The sequence below is a fragment of the Hibiscus syriacus genome, unplaced genomic scaffold (assembly GCF_006381635.1).
Source record: "Hibiscus syriacus cultivar Baekdansim isolate YM2019G1 unplaced genomic scaffold, ASM638163v2 tig00112988_pilon, whole genome shotgun sequence".
Taxonomy (NCBI): domain Eukaryota; kingdom Viridiplantae; phylum Streptophyta; class Magnoliopsida; order Malvales; family Malvaceae; genus Hibiscus; species Hibiscus syriacus.
In genome coordinates, this window is record NW_024063432.1 from 1,257,039 (window position 1) to 1,273,521 (window position 16,483).

General features: G+C 33.7%; 3 protein-coding genes and 1 pseudogene across 3 annotated transcripts; 2 read left to right on the forward strand and 2 right to left on the reverse strand.

Moving 5' to 3' along the window:
• Positions 1-2,336: 2,336 nt before the first annotated feature.
• LOC120185120 (U6 snRNA phosphodiesterase-like) lies at positions 2,337-6,300 on the forward strand. The gene is made up of 7 exons (XM_039189418.1): positions 2,337-2,533; positions 2,636-2,728; positions 2,831-3,080; positions 3,189-3,285; positions 4,406-4,471; positions 5,607-5,620; positions 6,078-6,300. Exons 1-7 carry the CDS (start codon positions 2,365-2,367, stop codon positions 6,259-6,261), a joined length of 873 nt encoding a protein of 290 aa, XP_039045349.1. The 5' UTR covers positions 2,337-2,364; the 3' UTR covers positions 6,262-6,300.
• A 745-nt stretch (positions 6,301-7,045) lies between these two features.
• LOC120185121 (light-harvesting complex-like protein 3 isotype 1, chloroplastic) lies at positions 7,046-8,131 on the reverse strand. The gene is made up of 3 exons (XM_039189419.1): positions 7,628-8,131; positions 7,393-7,530; positions 7,046-7,314 (listed from the first exon to the last, which is right to left on the reverse strand). Exons 1-3 carry the CDS (start codon positions 7,974-7,976, stop codon positions 7,073-7,075), a joined length of 729 nt encoding a protein of 242 aa, XP_039045350.1. The 5' UTR covers positions 7,977-8,131; the 3' UTR covers positions 7,046-7,072.
• A 285-nt stretch (positions 8,132-8,416) lies between these two features.
• LOC120185123 (mediator of RNA polymerase II transcription subunit 31-like) lies at positions 8,417-10,696 on the reverse strand. Its single transcript, XM_039189420.1, has 7 exons — positions 10,557-10,696; positions 10,352-10,449; positions 9,982-10,078; positions 9,733-9,811; positions 9,064-9,351; positions 8,910-8,969; positions 8,417-8,566 (listed from the first exon to the last, which is right to left on the reverse strand). Exons 1-6 carry the CDS (start codon positions 10,601-10,603, stop codon positions 8,958-8,960), a joined length of 621 nt encoding a protein of 206 aa, XP_039045351.1. The 5' UTR covers positions 10,604-10,696; the 3' UTR covers positions 8,417-8,566; positions 8,910-8,957.
• A 2,914-nt stretch (positions 10,697-13,610) lies between these two features.
• On the forward strand, positions 13,611-16,078 carry LOC120185122 (annotated as a pseudogene).
• The last annotated feature ends 405 nt before the right edge of the window (positions 16,079-16,483 follow it).

Sequence of the window (16,483 nt, forward strand, 5' to 3'; positions counted from 1 at the left end):
ATAAAATGCAACTAAAACAGTTATGGGATCATATTTTATCATATTCAATCAACATGTTAATGTCAAGTTCAGACAACCATTAATTTTTTAACGAAAAAAGACAGATTTAAAACATATGAATAACCATATAACCATTTTATAACTTTTAAAAGTAAGCGGACTCAACAAAACAACCTCTATATCTAGTAATTATTTTATAAATTCTAATAATAAAACTCAATAAAACACCGTCATCTAATAAAGGATCATTTGTTTACTTTACGAAGGAAGAATAACATGTAAAGTCAGGGATGACCCTAAACCCTACGTGTTTAGGGTCACCGCCCCTACACACCGGACCACCTAACATGCTATGCGACAGCCCCATTTCCCAATCAAAGTTGCCTAAGAATTGGACCCAATTTCCCATTACTTCAACGTTGAAACTCGAGTGTTCCTGATATTTAATTCTCAATAGTGAACTGTTTATATCTGGTTTCAGTATGCTAATGATTTGAAACCATAAACCATTTCATTAGACTTCGATATTTGGGTGTCTATAGGAGTGTAAAAAGCTGACCCGACTTGTAAAACTGACTGAAACCGACTCGAGTCAAAACTATTTTTGACATGCGTTGTGGTGATCCGAAATCGACTTGAGTCGGAACTGATGTTGACCTGAACTCGAGTTGGACCTAGAAATTGTAGATCTGAACCTAGAAATTGTGGATCTGAACCGACATGCACTCGACCTGAGAACAACCTGAACCCGAATTGAATCGAAAATATGATACCCGAACTACATCCGACTGATATGAACCCAAACCCGAGATCTATACTATAGCACTCACCCCTCCCTTCCCTACTTTGACGTGGAAAGCAAATCTTACAGATTGTGAGCGTTATCTACAATATCCGATTCGATTTAATCGACTTAGTCGATTGATATGATATCAACTTGATTCCATCATTTGAAATTTAAACTGATCGGTTAGTTAATTACGAAATCGATATTGAACAGAACTGATCGAACCTACCATCAAAGAGGATGTTGCCATTTTCACATGCGATCCTTATGTGAGTTTTGCTCCGAGCATGCATGTTATAATGTGACATCTTATATTTTCGAAGTAATGTAAGATTTCATAACGACGTTCTCTCATCTAGCTCTTGAAGATTAATTTAAATAAATACCGTCAAAACTTTAGAATATACGAGCAAATATCATTATATCGATATCTTATCTTCCTTTTAAGTCTCGTTTGCAGTAATGTTAGAGTGGTTTGGAGTATTTATTTGAAAATAAAAAAAATTGTCTTTGATTTTGAGTGAGTTTGGTAGAAAATTAATCCGAGGAGAATAAAAAGAGTAAAATATGAATGTTTTGATACTCACATTGTCACGAGTAATGACCGATGACAGATAATGATTGACCGACTATGACGGGGAGAGGAGTTGACAATTTTCTTCATGGACTAAAACGATATGCAAACTAAAATCGAATGCCTAAAATGAAACATTTTAAATTTTAGTGACAACATCAATACACAAATTAAAGTTCATGAAATTAAACAATAATTAAATGGTCATGAATGTAGTTTATCCTCAATTAAAATAAATTAAATTCATATTTAAAACATACAAGGATTAACAAAAAGAAGGGTAAACTACATATTTAATACATAAACTATCAGTTTTATTTTGTTTTAGTACCTAAATTTTTACTCGTTTCAAATTCATACCTAACATTTATTTTTTATTTTAATACCCCAATCGTAAAAAACTAACTATTGACATTTTCTATGGGTAAATTACATCATTTATCACTTAACTATCTTCTTCCTCCTATTTTGGTCATTAAAGTTTAAAAAGTTTCAATTTAATTACTCAACTTTCAAATTGCTCATATTTTTTAATCAGTCTAATTTATATTATACATAATTTTTGTGAAATTTATTTTTTATTATTTTAATAATATATAATTAAAACAAAAAAATTAAATTTGAAAGTTAGAGTAATTAAATTAGGAGTAATTTGAAAGTTCAATAATTAAATTAAGAAAAAAAAACTCCAATAATCAAAATAGGAGTGAGAAAATGATTGATGAATGATATAATTTAACCGTAGAAAATGTCATATTGTAACAGTTCCGCTGAGATTTTAAGGACTATTCCAAAACAAAAAGTAAACATTAGATACTGATTTTGAAATAAATGAAAGTTTGAGTACTGAAATAAAACAAAATTGATAGTTTAGGAACTGAACATACAGTTTACCCTAAAAAGAAAGGCCTCGTAAACTAGGAGCCCATCTTCTGTCCTCGTCGGGGATCTTTATCAGCTTCGCCGCCGTGCTCACTTAGTGTCGATTTCGAATCGTTCGGAAATGGAAGCACTTATAGCAAAATATGGAAATGACGACTCATCGGACTCCGAATCCGATGACTCCTCTCCGCCGATTCTTCCGGCCAAATCGGAGCCCCAAACGGAGGAGCCACACTCATCCCCTCTCCCTCCGCCTCCTGTTTCTCTCCTCCACTCTCCCAATTCCATCGGTAATTCGAACTACACTCAACTTCCGATCATTTTCTTTTAGTGAATTTTACTATCCTTTTTACGCCCATCAACTGTTCCTTTTTTTCTTGACAATAAAAAAGGGTCGTCGAATTTCTTGCAAACCGGTCAGCCTAGCCGGGTCAGAAGCTTCCCTCACGTTGAAGGCAACTACGTTTTGCACGTATACATTCCAGGTGCCCGCCTTTAATTTGTTTCAAATAGAATGTTACCTTGCACATTTCTTCATCAATAGTATTGAAGAATGCCCATGTTTTTGCTTACTCTGTTTATTTCAGTTTTTATACCTTCCGTTTCAAAGAAAGAGATGGGTCAGTTTTTGAAGAAAGTTTCATCCTTTGTTCCCGGTCTTCATGTTGTGGATATTGATGTTCCATTGAATGTACTTTGTAAAGAAGAACATAAGCTTGAACAAGTTGACTTAGCAAGGAAATTCCACATAAGTTTAGGAAGGACAGTTCCTATTAGAGTTCACCAGATCGACTCTATCGTAACGATGCTTCGCCAGAAGCTTCAGTTTCAAAAGCGGTTCGATCTTTATCATATGCTTAGTTCCATTGCTAAAAAATATATGGTCTTTTTTTCTTCCTTCTGGTTTCCAGAATATGGTTTTGCTCTTTTCTCTTATTGGAATAGGTATTGGATCGATTTTAACAAATGGGAGGTTTTCGTCAACGACGATAAATCGCGAACCTTTCTTTCACTTGAAGTGGTTACCGGAGGATTAGCTGAGGTAACTGTGTTGGAAATGGTAGTTCCTTCACATATTGAGCTCACTTTCACTGTTTTATGAACCACTGCTTGGATAACTGGACATGTCACATTAAAAAGAAAAGATAATCACAAGAGGATAAGATATCATAGCTTTATTACTTGTTTCATTTTTGACACAAGAAATGCTTGGATTTCCAAGCTATGTTTCATAACTGGAAACATAGAAAATATTCCTTTCCATCTGCAAATTTACCTTTGATGTTACACTATACGATCTAATATTATCGTTCGAATGATCATTAATTCCTTGCTATATAACTATATGTTTTTACATTTTAGGAGATAACTGTTAATATAACCATATTTGTATAGTTTTTGCCTTTCAATTGTTGTTTACTGCTTTTAGTTTAGGGCAAATTACGCGTTTAGTACATAAACTATCAGTTTTTGTCTATATTAATACCTAAACTTTCAATTTTTTCAAAACCATATCTAAAGTTTAGTTTTTGTTTCTCCTTAGTACTCCTTTCAAAAATTTAACGTTCAATTTTGAAAAAATAGAAAACTTAGTTACAAAAATGGACCAAAACTGATAGTTTAGGTACTAAATGTGTTAAGTTTTTAACACCGGGTACTAAAATGAAACAAAATCTAAACTTTAGGTATGGTTTTGAAAAAAATTGAAAGTTTAGGTACTAAAACGGGTCAAAACTGATAGTTTAGGCACTAAATGCGTGGTTTACCCTTTAGTTTATCATGCATCATGATGTTTTGCAATCCAATTCATGAGCTTGTACCAGGAAACATGGTTGCAAGTATTATTTTGTATCTAAATGTGCAGTATAGCCTATTTATAAATTTTTGTAATATTAACAGACTAAAGTGAAAACTGAAAAAGTAGTTGTCTAAAAGTGGTAAAAAAAAATTTGAAGATTGATGCTTCAATTGGGGTAAAAATTCTATATCATGTTTACCTGCACCGGTTTGTCATACTTGTTGGATATTTATCTCTGATTTGGTTAGGATGGCTGTCTTTTATAGACCATGCTCATCTGGGAGTTGTTTATTTTTGTTCTATATGCTACTGTTCTTTTTATTTTAAAAAATATGGTGTTTACTTGGTTGCAATTAATTCTCAGATAACTAAGCAAATTCAGGCCGTTAATGAGGTTTACAAGCTTCACAGTCTTCCGGAGTTCAATAAGGTTTGGGTTGTAATAAATTAAGGGTAAAGTACACAAATGGTCTCCGATTATACGGTGTTGTTTTATTAAGTCCCCCGATATAGGGTGTTGCTTTGTTGAGTCCCCGACTATTAAAAGTTACAAAATGATCACTCGACTATTCATATATTCCAAACTCGTCTTTTTTTATTAAAAAAATTGTTGGCAGTATAAGCTAAACATTAACATGCTGATTCTGATATAATAAAATTAGGCCTGTAAATGAACTGAACGTTCAGTGAACCGTGCGGCGAGAAGCTCGTTTATATTTGTTTATTTATTAAATGAACGAAAATGAACAAGATTTTGCGTTCGTTTAATTAAATGAACGAACACGAATAAAGGGCTCGTTCGTGAACATTCGATTATATGTTCGTTTATTTATGTTCATTTATAGTCGTTCATTTATGTTCGAACAGAGGGCAAGTTGAATATGTTACGAAGATTATTGAAGTTTTTTGGATTTCAAGAAGATTGTTTTGTTGAACAAATTAATTTTAAGACTTTATTATGTTCATATAGTTTATTTATGATTTATGTATGTTTTTGTCGTATTCGAACAAATTAACTCTAAAGTTGCAGGTTATATTAAAGAATTTTAAGTTATTCTTGTTTACTTTTTTTATATTAATTTGTTGTGTTCGAATAAGTTTGTTTTTTGTGTTTGTGTTGTTCGTTTATGTTCGTTTGTGTTCGTTTGTGTTTTATCATTTAAAAGAACGAACATGAACAAAAAAAAATTTGTTCGTGTATGTTCGTTTCTTTATTAAATGAACGAACATGAACATACCTTCATTCGTGTACGTTCGGCTCGTTTACAGGCCTAGATACAATTTTATCCCAAAATCTCGAACGATTATCATCTCTCAGTCAACATGTTAATGTCCAGCTAAGATTGCAGTTAATTTTTTAACGGAAAAAACAAGTTTAGAACATATGAATAGTAGAGACTATTTTGTAACTTTTAATAGTTAGGGGATTCAACAAAGCAACGTCCTATAGTTAAGACTCAACAAAACAATACCCTATAGTCGGGACACTGTTGGTATACTTTACGCATGATAGTTCATAAGATTCAGAGCTAAGATCTTTTATCATATTGTTTGTCAATTTACAGGATCCGAGACCTCGTATATCCTTAGGGATGGCCATGGGTCGGGTCGGGTCGGGTTTTTGGGCCACCCGACCCGACCCGAGAAGAAAGGGTTCTCCACCCGTGACCCGACCTGACCCGACAAAATTAATGTTTCACCCGACCCGACCCGAATATATGACTTAGAAACCCGACCCGACCCGAAATAATAAAAAAAAAATTAATTCAATGAAAACAGTGACTTAATTGAAAAAAATTATATATGGAGGGATATTATTGTAATTATCCCTAAATATATAAGATAAAATTATATATATTTTTCGGGTCGGGTCGGGTCGGATTTTTTTTACCCTAGACCCGACCCGAACAGTGCATTTAAAAAAAAACCCGACCCGACCCGACCCAAATCCGAAATTTTTTAAAAAAAATCCGACCCGATCGGGTCGGGTCGGAACCCGTCGGATTCGGGTTGAGTTGCCATCCCTATATATCCTTTATATCCTTGGCTTGGGCACTAGGAGACATCAGCGGTTCCCTTAAGAAAGTGATCGAGGAAGAAACAAAGTCGTCCGGCTTTAGAGGATCCTTACAGAGTCGTATTTGTACAGGTAAATTTGGTGGCATCGAGTGTGGAATTGGTAATAAATCATATAAAATATGTAAATCTCCATATCAATGATGAAATCTCTTGTCATATATCCATTGTTGTTTATCTTCATCTGTTATATGTGAAAGTTGTGGATGTAGAACTTCTTGGTAGGTACTCATGGACCATCATAAACATTTTAGTACCTAAACTTGTTTAGCATGTAAATCTCCATATCATTGTTGTTTAGCATGTAGAACGTCTCGTCTCTTATATAACTGTTGTTTTTAGGTAATAATTCTAGGGTAAACTACGTGTTTAGTACTTAGACTGTTAGTTTTGGCTTGTTTTAGTACCTAAATTTTTAATTTTTTTTAAATTCATACTTAAAATTTAGTTTTTGTTTCAGTTTAGTACTTCTGTTAAAAACTTTAGTTTTTGATTTATTTTAGTACCCGTTCAAAATTTAATGTTAAGTTTTAAAAAATTGAAAGTTTAGGTATTAAAATGGACTAAAATTGGTAGTTTAGATACTAAAAGCATTAAGTTTTTAACAGTGGGGTTCTATAATGAATAAAACCTAAACGTCAGGTATGATTTAAAAAAATTGAAAGTGTAAGTACTAAAACGGATCAAAATTGATAGTTTAGGTACTACATGCTTAGTTTACCCGTAATTCTATAACCTGTAATGATGGTTACATTATTTTTTTCTTGTTTAAACTTTTCAATGAAGATTTAAGTATGTGCAATAGAAGTTATTAATAGAAACTTAAGCTAATAAAAGCTTAATCATTGTGAATAAGAGAGCATCATTCTAAGCAAGATTTGAACTTCCATAGTTGCTTGTATCACAAGCAAGAAACTCTTACAATTCTTACAAAGAAACTAAATTAAAAGAATTTTTAAGAATTTCCAGTTTCTTCGTCTTTCTGGGAAGCTTGCCATTGTTTATCATAGTAAGTAACCTCATCCGCTAGCTTCCTCAGGTTATCTAAGTCTTGGGATTTCCTCACCAGCACGACACCAATGACTGTTGCAAACAATCCCATCTTGCACACGAAATTGCCTGTCTGTCCAATCATATCCATCCCGGTTAAACCGTCCACCGCGTAAGCCATGAAGAACCCTATCATTGCTGCACGACCTGCAAGTGATTCAAAATTTTTAAAACACAAATCGAACCTATCCAAAATTAACTTGACCGATCGAATTGGACATTAACCATTGAGCAATTCAGCCTCGGGAAGATATGTTCGCATGAACCATGCCCACCAGGGTATGATTGAGCTTCTGAAGTGGACTGGTTCTTGGTTTGAACTAGCTTCTGGGTACATCTCCAAGTACTTTCTCCTCTTTGCTTCTATTAAAACCAGAGAAAATTGCAGTTAATTAGTCTCATATATGTATATACAACGTGTAGTGTGTAGATATCAATTAGATATTCATGGAGAGCTCACCTGCAACAATCACACCATCCCAGTCCATCCTACCATTTCTAACAAACATATTCAAATCCCATGTTCCATTCTTCCATCGTTCGTCCTCGAACATCCTAGCTGAAGCTCCAGTCTCGAACTTGTCTGTCGACTGATCTTCGGAATCCTTTGGCTTATCAATATGTAAAGATGGTTTCTCTTTTTCATCGATTTTAAACCCTTTTTGGCCTTCAACATCTAAGGTTACAGCATTCATAACTTGCTTCGTCCCCAGAGAATAAGCTGGTCTGGATTGTGCATGTTGCTTCCTGGTGACATGATGTGAACTGCAAGCTCTTTGTAAGGAGGCGGATATGGCGATGGAAGCCATTGATGTTCAAAGGGATTGTTGTTGCTTTTGCTTCTTTGATCTTCTCAATAGGTTCTTTGTGGGGAAGAAGTAGACAATTTGCCCCATACGTTTTTAGAAAAGTACATTATCCCATAACTTTCTGCCAGAGAGGTATGGGCAATGTTCATCTATCCTTTTTTTTGGCCTATTTTTGATTTAACAGTACATAATTATCTTTGCAAAAATGTCTTCTTGTTCAGATATTTAATTGCGTTATTCCAATATAAAAGATGGTACAACTGGCTATTTGATTATCGGCTCAAGATTGGCTATTGATTTGTTTTTGAAGCTGAGACCATGGGGTGTGCATGACTAGTGCCTGAGGTGCTACAAAAACCGTGAAATATACGAGGCCAACATATTTTTCGATCGGTTAACAGAGCTAGCTGCAAAACCGTTAAACGTCTGATAACTTCAACTACGAAAAACAAGACTCAGCTACATTTAAACAATTCAAAGGCAATACAAAGGGCACTACCAATTCAATCCAGTGTCATGGTTTATACTAATACTACTGCAATGTGTTATTGTTCGTCCACTAACGGCTCCCCCGACAATGGTCAATGAACCTGCAAAACAATTCTATGTTATTGTGTTGTGTTATCGTTCGTTCACTAATGACAATGACACCAAAAGCAGAGAGATAAAACAAAATAGGATTGTGTTTCATTTGACCATTGATCGGTATCAATATATCACAGAAATCACACATGCATAGTGGCAGGCCCTTGGTGTAATGTAAAAGTTCACATACACAGATGTGAATGCTACAAGTCACTAAAGCATAAACTTAAGATATTAACTAAGCAGAGCAGAGCAGAGCTTTCACTTGATGGTCACAGTGCTATTAAAAAACAATATTTAGGAACATAAGAATACTGGCTAATCAGTTTCATTACAAAAAAACGTTACCTCATGAAATACACATCCTGCTACTTCAACATAGATGGTTCATCAAGTTTAGCTTCTTTCCTGTGATGATCAAAGTGATATCATCAGAATGAGGGTCTTTAAGATCCTCCGTGAAAGAATAGCAATATAAATATATTTGTGGGTACAAACTTACATGCTTCCTTTTTCTTCGATCAATTCCACTATTCCGCATATCATTTTTCACAAGAGCAGATCCAGAGGCAAGGCCATAAGGCATTGGAGAAGGCGCTGAAGCAGGAGCTGGAGGAGCAGTTGTCATGGCAATATTGCTAGCTGACAAGGGAAGCTGAGGTTGAGCAGCAGCAGGGGGCGGGACTGCAGGTGTAGGAGCTTCCTCAGGCTGAGGCTTAGGCAAAATGAACTTCAACCGATTGTTTCGGTAGTTCTTCCAAAAGAAGAATTGCTGTCTATGTGCCACTTCCTATAAATGTTTGGTACAAAAATGAAAAGTCATCCAAAAAGTGAACATGAAATCATATTGATATAAAATAGTAACACATATTTCATTTAGTGATCATGAAGATAGTTTAGTCGACAAAATCCAGAGAATCGTGTGATATCGTTCTGTAACAACTGAAAATATTCCTCTTAACATAAGCTACTAGTTTTGTTGATATGCATCTTAAAACAACGAACATTACAACCCTATAAAACCAACTGCATTTCTTTCTAATTATCAATAACCATCAGAACAGTTTTCTTTTGCACGAGCTCAGTCTTAAGAAGGGGATCCATAAGACACTTTTCAATGTGATAATATTTATTAAGACAACAGGCTGAGAAAGAAAGATTAGAGCCAAACCTTATTGGCAGGATGTGCCATTGCATTTCGGAAATTTGCATTTTGAAGAAGTTCAAGGAAATATAGGCAATGGGGATACCTGCAATCATCTTGTTACATAAGTTCATGTGTCACATAGAGAAACACAAATATGGGGGCTATAAATTAGTTATGGCGCAATTACTCATCATTTATCATGGAGTAAAATATATGTTAGTTTTAAGGAATCCAAGTCTAAAGCATCGAATGGCAAGCTTTCAGGTTACTGACATGATATATTTTATGTACTCTGGTCGTTGCCAGTATTGAAGATATTTCAAGTATCCAATAAATGCCTCGTCTTCGAAATAGCGATTTTGAGCCAAATCTGCATCACAAATTAATTGAGCAATTATCAATGAAGAATGCACCCAATTGGCAAATTCAATAACTGAATGCAAAGCAAATGAAAAGGCAGGAACTTCAAGAACAAGACAACTAATGGTTTAGATTAACTAAAATTTGACACAATGAACAACCAAATTGATCTAACTTGTGCCTGTGATCGAGCATTTATTCAGGAATTTTACCATAAACAACCAAAGCATTACATTTGAGAAATATGCGGTCTAACCCTAATTCACTCGAATTGAGAACTTACAGTGGATGTAAGTAGGATTGGCAAGGCACTGCACGAATTCTAATTCGAGTAGGAATCGCTGCCGCCCATCATCCGGATCCTTGTACACGTTTTTGGGCCTGAAAATTCATTCATTAAAAGAAACATGATTTGTGTTAAACATATTCCATTCAGATTTTGTGTTAAGAGAAACGAGGAAATCAGAGAGAAAGAGACTGAAGCTTACGAAGAGGGAGTATCGGAAGCGATGTCACTTTCTTTAGTGGAAGTCATTCAAATCTTCACCCAAAATATAAAAAGGGATTCAAATTTTAGCTGTGATTGATCAGTTGGTCAATACAAATGTTGAATCAAAGGGAAACTATAAATGGCTCCAAAACCCTAACCGAACGAAACCAAAAAAAAATCATACGAATTCAAGAGATTCAAGGAAAAAAAAAGATGGGATTTGAGAACAGAGTCGAAGCTAAGGGAGAAAAAACGATTCACTTAGGGGTAAATTATATGTTTAATACTTGAACTATCAATTTTTGTCCGTCTTCATACCTAAACCTTTAATTTTTTCAAAACAATATATAAATTTTGGTTTTATTTCATTTTAGTACTCTGTTCAAATTTTAACGTGATGTTTTGAAAAAATTTAAAAGTTTAGGTACCGAAACGGACCAAGATATATTATTTTAGTAACAACAATTATTTTAACCACTGAGGTAAGTCGATTCCTGCGCCATATATATATATATATATATATTATTTTCAATGGTTTAAAGGGTGACTAAAGGCCTTTTGATTTAAATCAACACAAAAATGCATCAGAGGTCCCAGTACTTTGAAAAAAAATATTAATGTGGCCCTCGTATTATTTTTTCTCTAATTACCCAATGTGGCCCTTTGACCAATTTTTTATATCGTTAACCATTACGATGTTGATGTGACATTTCATCTGTCATGTTTGAGTTACCGATTTAGTTAATATTTAATGTCATCTGTCACGTTATCAGTCAGCATGGATCACCACATCAGTGTCGTAGCGGTCAATGACGAAAAACGTTGGTCAAATGATCACATTAGATTTATTTATGAGTTAGAATGTTACATTGAGAGAAAAATAATACGAATTTCACATTTTTTTTCTTTTAAATTACAGTATTTTTGCTTTAAATCGATTAAAGCCATCAAATTAATAAGTTAAATTAATTAAATTTTTGGGTAAATTACATAATTTATAACTGAATTTCATTCTCTCTCTTATTTTGATCATTGTACTTTAAAAGTTCTCTATTTAATAAATAAACTTTATACATCGAAATTGTTTTACCACTTCGTTATTTTTCCGTTACACTTTGATGATGTGATTATCTTAATATGGTCGTACACGATTCCGTTGAATGGTAAAATCTATGATTCAAGCGACCTATCCCTGATTGTGTAAAAATTTCTACAGTGCAACACTCTTAATATAAGGTTAAAAAAAAGGTGCTATCAGTTTTGTTATTATTTAAATAACAAAACCGGTAAAAAGTTACGTAAAACATTATTATTTCTATTAGTTTTGTTATTATTGGACGCTTTACCAGGCTTAATAATATATCGGGTAAAACGCTACCTAAAATATTATTTTTCTACCGGACATATTACCAAACTCGGTAAAGCATCCAATAATAATAAAACCGGTAGAAATAATAATATTTTACGTAATTTTTTACTGGTTTTATTATTTAAATAATAACAAAACCGATAGCGCCTTTTTTAGCCGTATATTAAGATTGTCGCACGTGATCATTTCCCCTGATTGCATATTGTCACTCTAACATAAAAATAATATTGTTAGGAAGAATAATTATAAATCCATTGCATGATCATAAAACAAACGTAAGAATAAAAAGAAGAAGAAAACAAGCATAGCAAACATAGTGGTGCAAAGCCACAACAACAATGAGACAAGCCTTGAGAAACCTCCATTACCCATATCCATAGCTACCTAAATAATTATTTTCGACATTAACATTTTCGGTAGAAAAAATAATATTTTAGGTAGCGTTCTACCGGAAATGTTAAAAAAAATATTAATATTTCCAATAGCGCATTTCTTTAACCTTATATTAGATTGTCTTTCCTTAGACATCCTCAAGTGGGTATTCAGTCACACCGCAAAATACATTAGAATTGGTGTTGTCGTTATCGGTCAAACCAATATTGCCATAGTCAAAATTGTTTGATTAAGACAAGTCATGACGCACTTACAAAGTTAGCAGCGAAGTGATTAAAATAATATAACGTATAAAATTTAGTTATTAAATTGAAAATTTTTAAAATACAATAATTAAAATAGGAGAAAAAATAAAGTGATTAAAAAAAGAAAAAAAAAAGAAACACAGTAATTAAATCAAAGGAAACTATGGGTGATTCCAAAATCTTAACTTAAAAAATATAAACGAACGTAAACGAACATGCACAAACATAATAAATGAATATAATCGAACATAATAAATTAATCCGATTTTGTGAAAAAATTTATATAAGAAATAAGTGGCTAAGATATATCATTTTTTTATTTAAATATTTAAAGTATTTTTTATTAAGATAAATATCTAAAATATTTTTTTTTCAAAATAAATACCTAAAATATTTTTTAAATCAAAAGAGATATTGAAAGTATTTAATTTTTTATCGAAGTACTTAAAATATTCTCTAATTAATATCATATGTAAACTTTTTAGAACTTAAATGAAAATTTTAAATAATTTAAGTACCTGTTTTGACATAAAATATTTTAGATACATATTTTAACTAAAAATAATTTTAAATACTTATTTTGATTTAAAAAATATTTTACGTACTTAAATAAAATATAAGTATACTTTAGACACTTATTTAAGATATAATCCTTTGTGAAATATAACGATGAAGGATATTACAGTAAACTACAAAAACGGTGGGATATAATGCTGGGGCCTAGGCCTAATCTAAAATCAGGCCTCTTATTTTAGCAGAAGGGCAAAACCCAAAACTACCCCCAACAATTAGTTATAAATACAAATTTAGCCTTTTTCTGCCAATATCATCCATGAAGAAACATATTATAATAAAACTTTACTTAAAACATTATTAAAATTAATAAAACGTATAATAATAATAAAATAAATAAAAATAATAATAATAATAATTTTAATAATTTTTTATTAATTTTATTAAAATAATAATAATAAAACCGATAATATTTTTATTTAATAGTATATTAAACTGTGGCACGTGAGATTTCCCCCACCGTCGATCTCTTTCGTTTTTGTTTAAATTCCATTAAGAAACCTTATATTCGAAACCCTAATTTGATCAATTTCACTCTCGGCGTCCAAGAGGGAAGGGAGGGAGAGGATGGAGCAACACGTAGAGCAAGAGCACGAGATGTACGGAGGGGAGATTCCCGATGAGGAAGGTGAGATGGACGCTGACGTGGACATGCCTGGTGGAGCAGAAGATTACCAAGGCAACGATCATGATCTTCAATATGATCCCCATTCAAACTCCAAGGTTGCCCCTCTTTTCTTTGCTTTTTAGCTCCTTTTCTCCTAGGCTTTAGCTTGAGCTTCGTGTATAATGGAAACACTGTTTAAAACATTTGATTTTAGGACTTGGAGGATATGAAAAAGAGACTTAAGGAGATTGAGGATGAGGCCGGAGCTTTACGTGAAATACAGGCTAAAGTCCAGAAGGAAATGGGCGGTGGCCAAGGTTTTTTTTAATTGTATTCAATCTCAATTATTTTTGGTTATATTTTAAAACAATTTTGACTTCGATTTAGATTTAATTGTCTTTAATTGAGAAACAGGGCCGACATAGGATTTTATGTTAGGAGGCAAATTTATAGAATTTTAGAGTAGAGCCAGCTTATAAAATGTCAGAGGGGGCGAAAACAGATTATCAGTAAAAGTTACATAGAAAAAATCTAAAATATTATCGATTTTGAATATTCATGTATGAACTATGGAATGTTGTGCGTGTGAATTATTATTTCTAAGAAACTGATGTGATTCTGCTTTCTTTTCCTGGATGTATATGAAGATTCTGCAGGTACTTCTGTGACCCAAGCTGAGAAGGAGGAAGTTGATTCTCGCTCGATTTATGTCGGTAATGTAAGGTTTATCAATCCTTTCCAATGTCCTTTTCAAAGAAAAGATATATTTCGCGCCTTTTTATCTGTTTGTTTGGCTAAATCGTGACATTTGCATTATCTGCAGTCGAATTCGTATCTTGATGATTAGAAGTGATTTACCAGTTTGATTGCTACCTAATTATGTTTTATGCTTGTGCATATTGGCTTGAAAATGCTTTTTTATGCTATACTTCTTCAACTCTTCATTTTTTTTTTTGAAGTAAATGTAGCTAAGCATCCAAGTCAACCTCCAAGGATTCTCCAAATGCATGGGAAACCTAGAAAAACCTTATCATACCTGTGTCCGTTCCTTATCTGATGAGTAGTTGTTATTTGCATCTGCATGGACAGTATAACATGTTCATTGTTATTTAAACAAGTTTGACCCTGAAGAACTTATTACGAGGAAATGCCGATGTAGTTTTTCATGTCTTTTTACATCGATTGGCTTCTTTAGGTGACTTATAGATTGTTGAGGAGTATAATTAAAATGGTCTCGATGTAATGTAGTGTAACTCAATGTGGGCTAATCTTTTGTTTCTCTTTATATCTTTGTAACAACAGGTAGACTATGCCTGTACGCCTGAGGAAGTTCAACAGCATTTCCAATCCTGTGGAACAGTTAACAGAGTGACAATTTTGACCGACAAGTTTGGTCAGCCCAAAGGATTTGCCTATGTTGAATTTGTTGAAACTGATGCTGTTCAAAACGCTGTGCTTTTAAATGAATCGGAATTGCACGGTCGTCAATTGAAGGTTTATAACTTGATTAGTTTGTGGATTATTATATCACTAATGTGACATGCATGATGATAAAGAGTGTGTTTAACTTACTTACAGGTGTCTGCGAAATGAACAAATGTTCCTGGAATGAAACAGTATCGAGGAAGGGGACCCAACCCGTATTTCCGCTCCCGAAGACCTTTATGCCGGCTCTGTGTTCTATCCTCCATATAGCTATGGGTAAGCATGCCAGCACGTTTTCTTGGTCCGGTTGTTGCATGGTAAAAAGGATAACTTGACATTTGGTTTCTCCTCGGGCTTTTGGAAATAGTGTTGGTTTGTATTTTCTGAAAAAAGGATCTCCATGTGCTTCGGAATTGTACCTATTATGATCTCTGCTATCCAGCACAGGGAGATCCTTTCACTTCCGTGTATATGAGATTTTCCGCTGGATAGATAATCTTGTTATTGAATGATTTTCAGGAGGGTTCCAAGGTTCAGGCGCCCAACGAGATACAGACCGTATTAGGATGGGTCTCACAATGTCGGAGAAGGCCGTTGCTTCATTGTGTCGATGTTACGAACAGAGGAAGTCGAACTACGATTAGCTTGCCAAAGGGCTGCCCGGCTTTTTTTTATTTTTATCGAATTGTGAGCTTGCTGGAGTCTGGGGGGGATACATTCATCTGATCTTTGCATATGGTTTTAGTTCAAATCAGGAGAAAAGAGGCAAATATGCAAATATTGTAGTGAAATGTTCATTGGGTGTTGATGGGTTTATGCTGGGGATTCTTACCTACTATAAAGTGTCACGGTTGTCGCATAGATCATATAATGCATAGAAAGGTTAGCACTTCTGCAGTTGCTACTTTCCAAATGATTTGCTGTGAGTTGAGGGCTTTAGCCTTTGCGGGATAAAATGCTTTTGGGGCTTTAAACCAGTACATAAACTTCAAATTTTGTTTGGCAATATTTTCATGGGCTTTTTTTAATAATTCTCGGCGAATATAAAGTAGTATTTGTTTAAAGGTTTATTTGGTAATGAATGTTCATACTCTTATATAAATGACATTAAACAATATGTAAGTAGGGATGGGCATGAGACTCGAACCTGACGGGTTTCGACCCGATCGGGTCGGAATTTTTTTTAAAAAAAAGTTTGGGTTAAAAAAGTTCGGGCTTGGGTTGGGTTTATTTTAATGTGATGTTCGGGTTCGGGATTAGGGTGAAAAATATTCGACCCGACTCGAAAAAATATATAATTTTACCTTAAATAT

Excerpts from the sequence above, each read along its gene's own strand:
- LOC120185121 (XM_039189419.1), bottom strand. The coding sequence starts at position 7,976 with ATGGCTTCCATCGCCATATCCGCCTCCTTACAAAGAGCTTGCAGTTCA. Across the intron at positions 7,531-7,627 it reads GGATGGTGTGATTGTTGCAG|AAGCAAAGAGGAGAAAGTAC; the intron begins GTGAGCTCTCCA and ends TGGTTTTAATAG. Across the intron at positions 7,315-7,392 it reads CGAGGCTGAATTGCTCAATG|GTCGTGCAGCAATGATAGGG; the intron begins GTTAATGTCCAA and ends AATCACTTGCAG.
- LOC120185123 (XM_039189420.1), bottom strand. The coding sequence starts at position 10,603 with ATGACTTCCACTAAAGAAAGTGACATCGCTTCCGATACTCCCTCTTC. Across the intron at positions 10,079-10,351 it reads CAATCCTACTTACATCCACT|ATTTGGCTCAAAATCGCTAT; the intron begins GTAAGTTCTCAA and ends TTTGTGATGCAG. Across the intron at positions 9,352-9,732 it reads TGGCACATCCTGCCAATAAG|GAAGTGGCACATAGACAGCA; the intron begins GTTTGGCTCTAA and ends AAACATTTATAG.
- LOC120185120 (XM_039189418.1), top strand. The coding sequence starts at position 2,365 with ATGGAAGCACTTATAGCAAAATATGGAAATGACGACTCATCGGACTCC. Across the intron at positions 2,729-2,830 it reads TTTGCACGTATACATTCCAG|TTTTTATACCTTCCGTTTCA; the intron begins GTGCCCGCCTTT and ends TGTTTATTTCAG. Across the intron at positions 3,081-3,188 it reads AAGCTTCAGTTTCAAAAGCG|GTATTGGATCGATTTTAACA; the intron begins GTTCGATCTTTA and ends TTATTGGAATAG.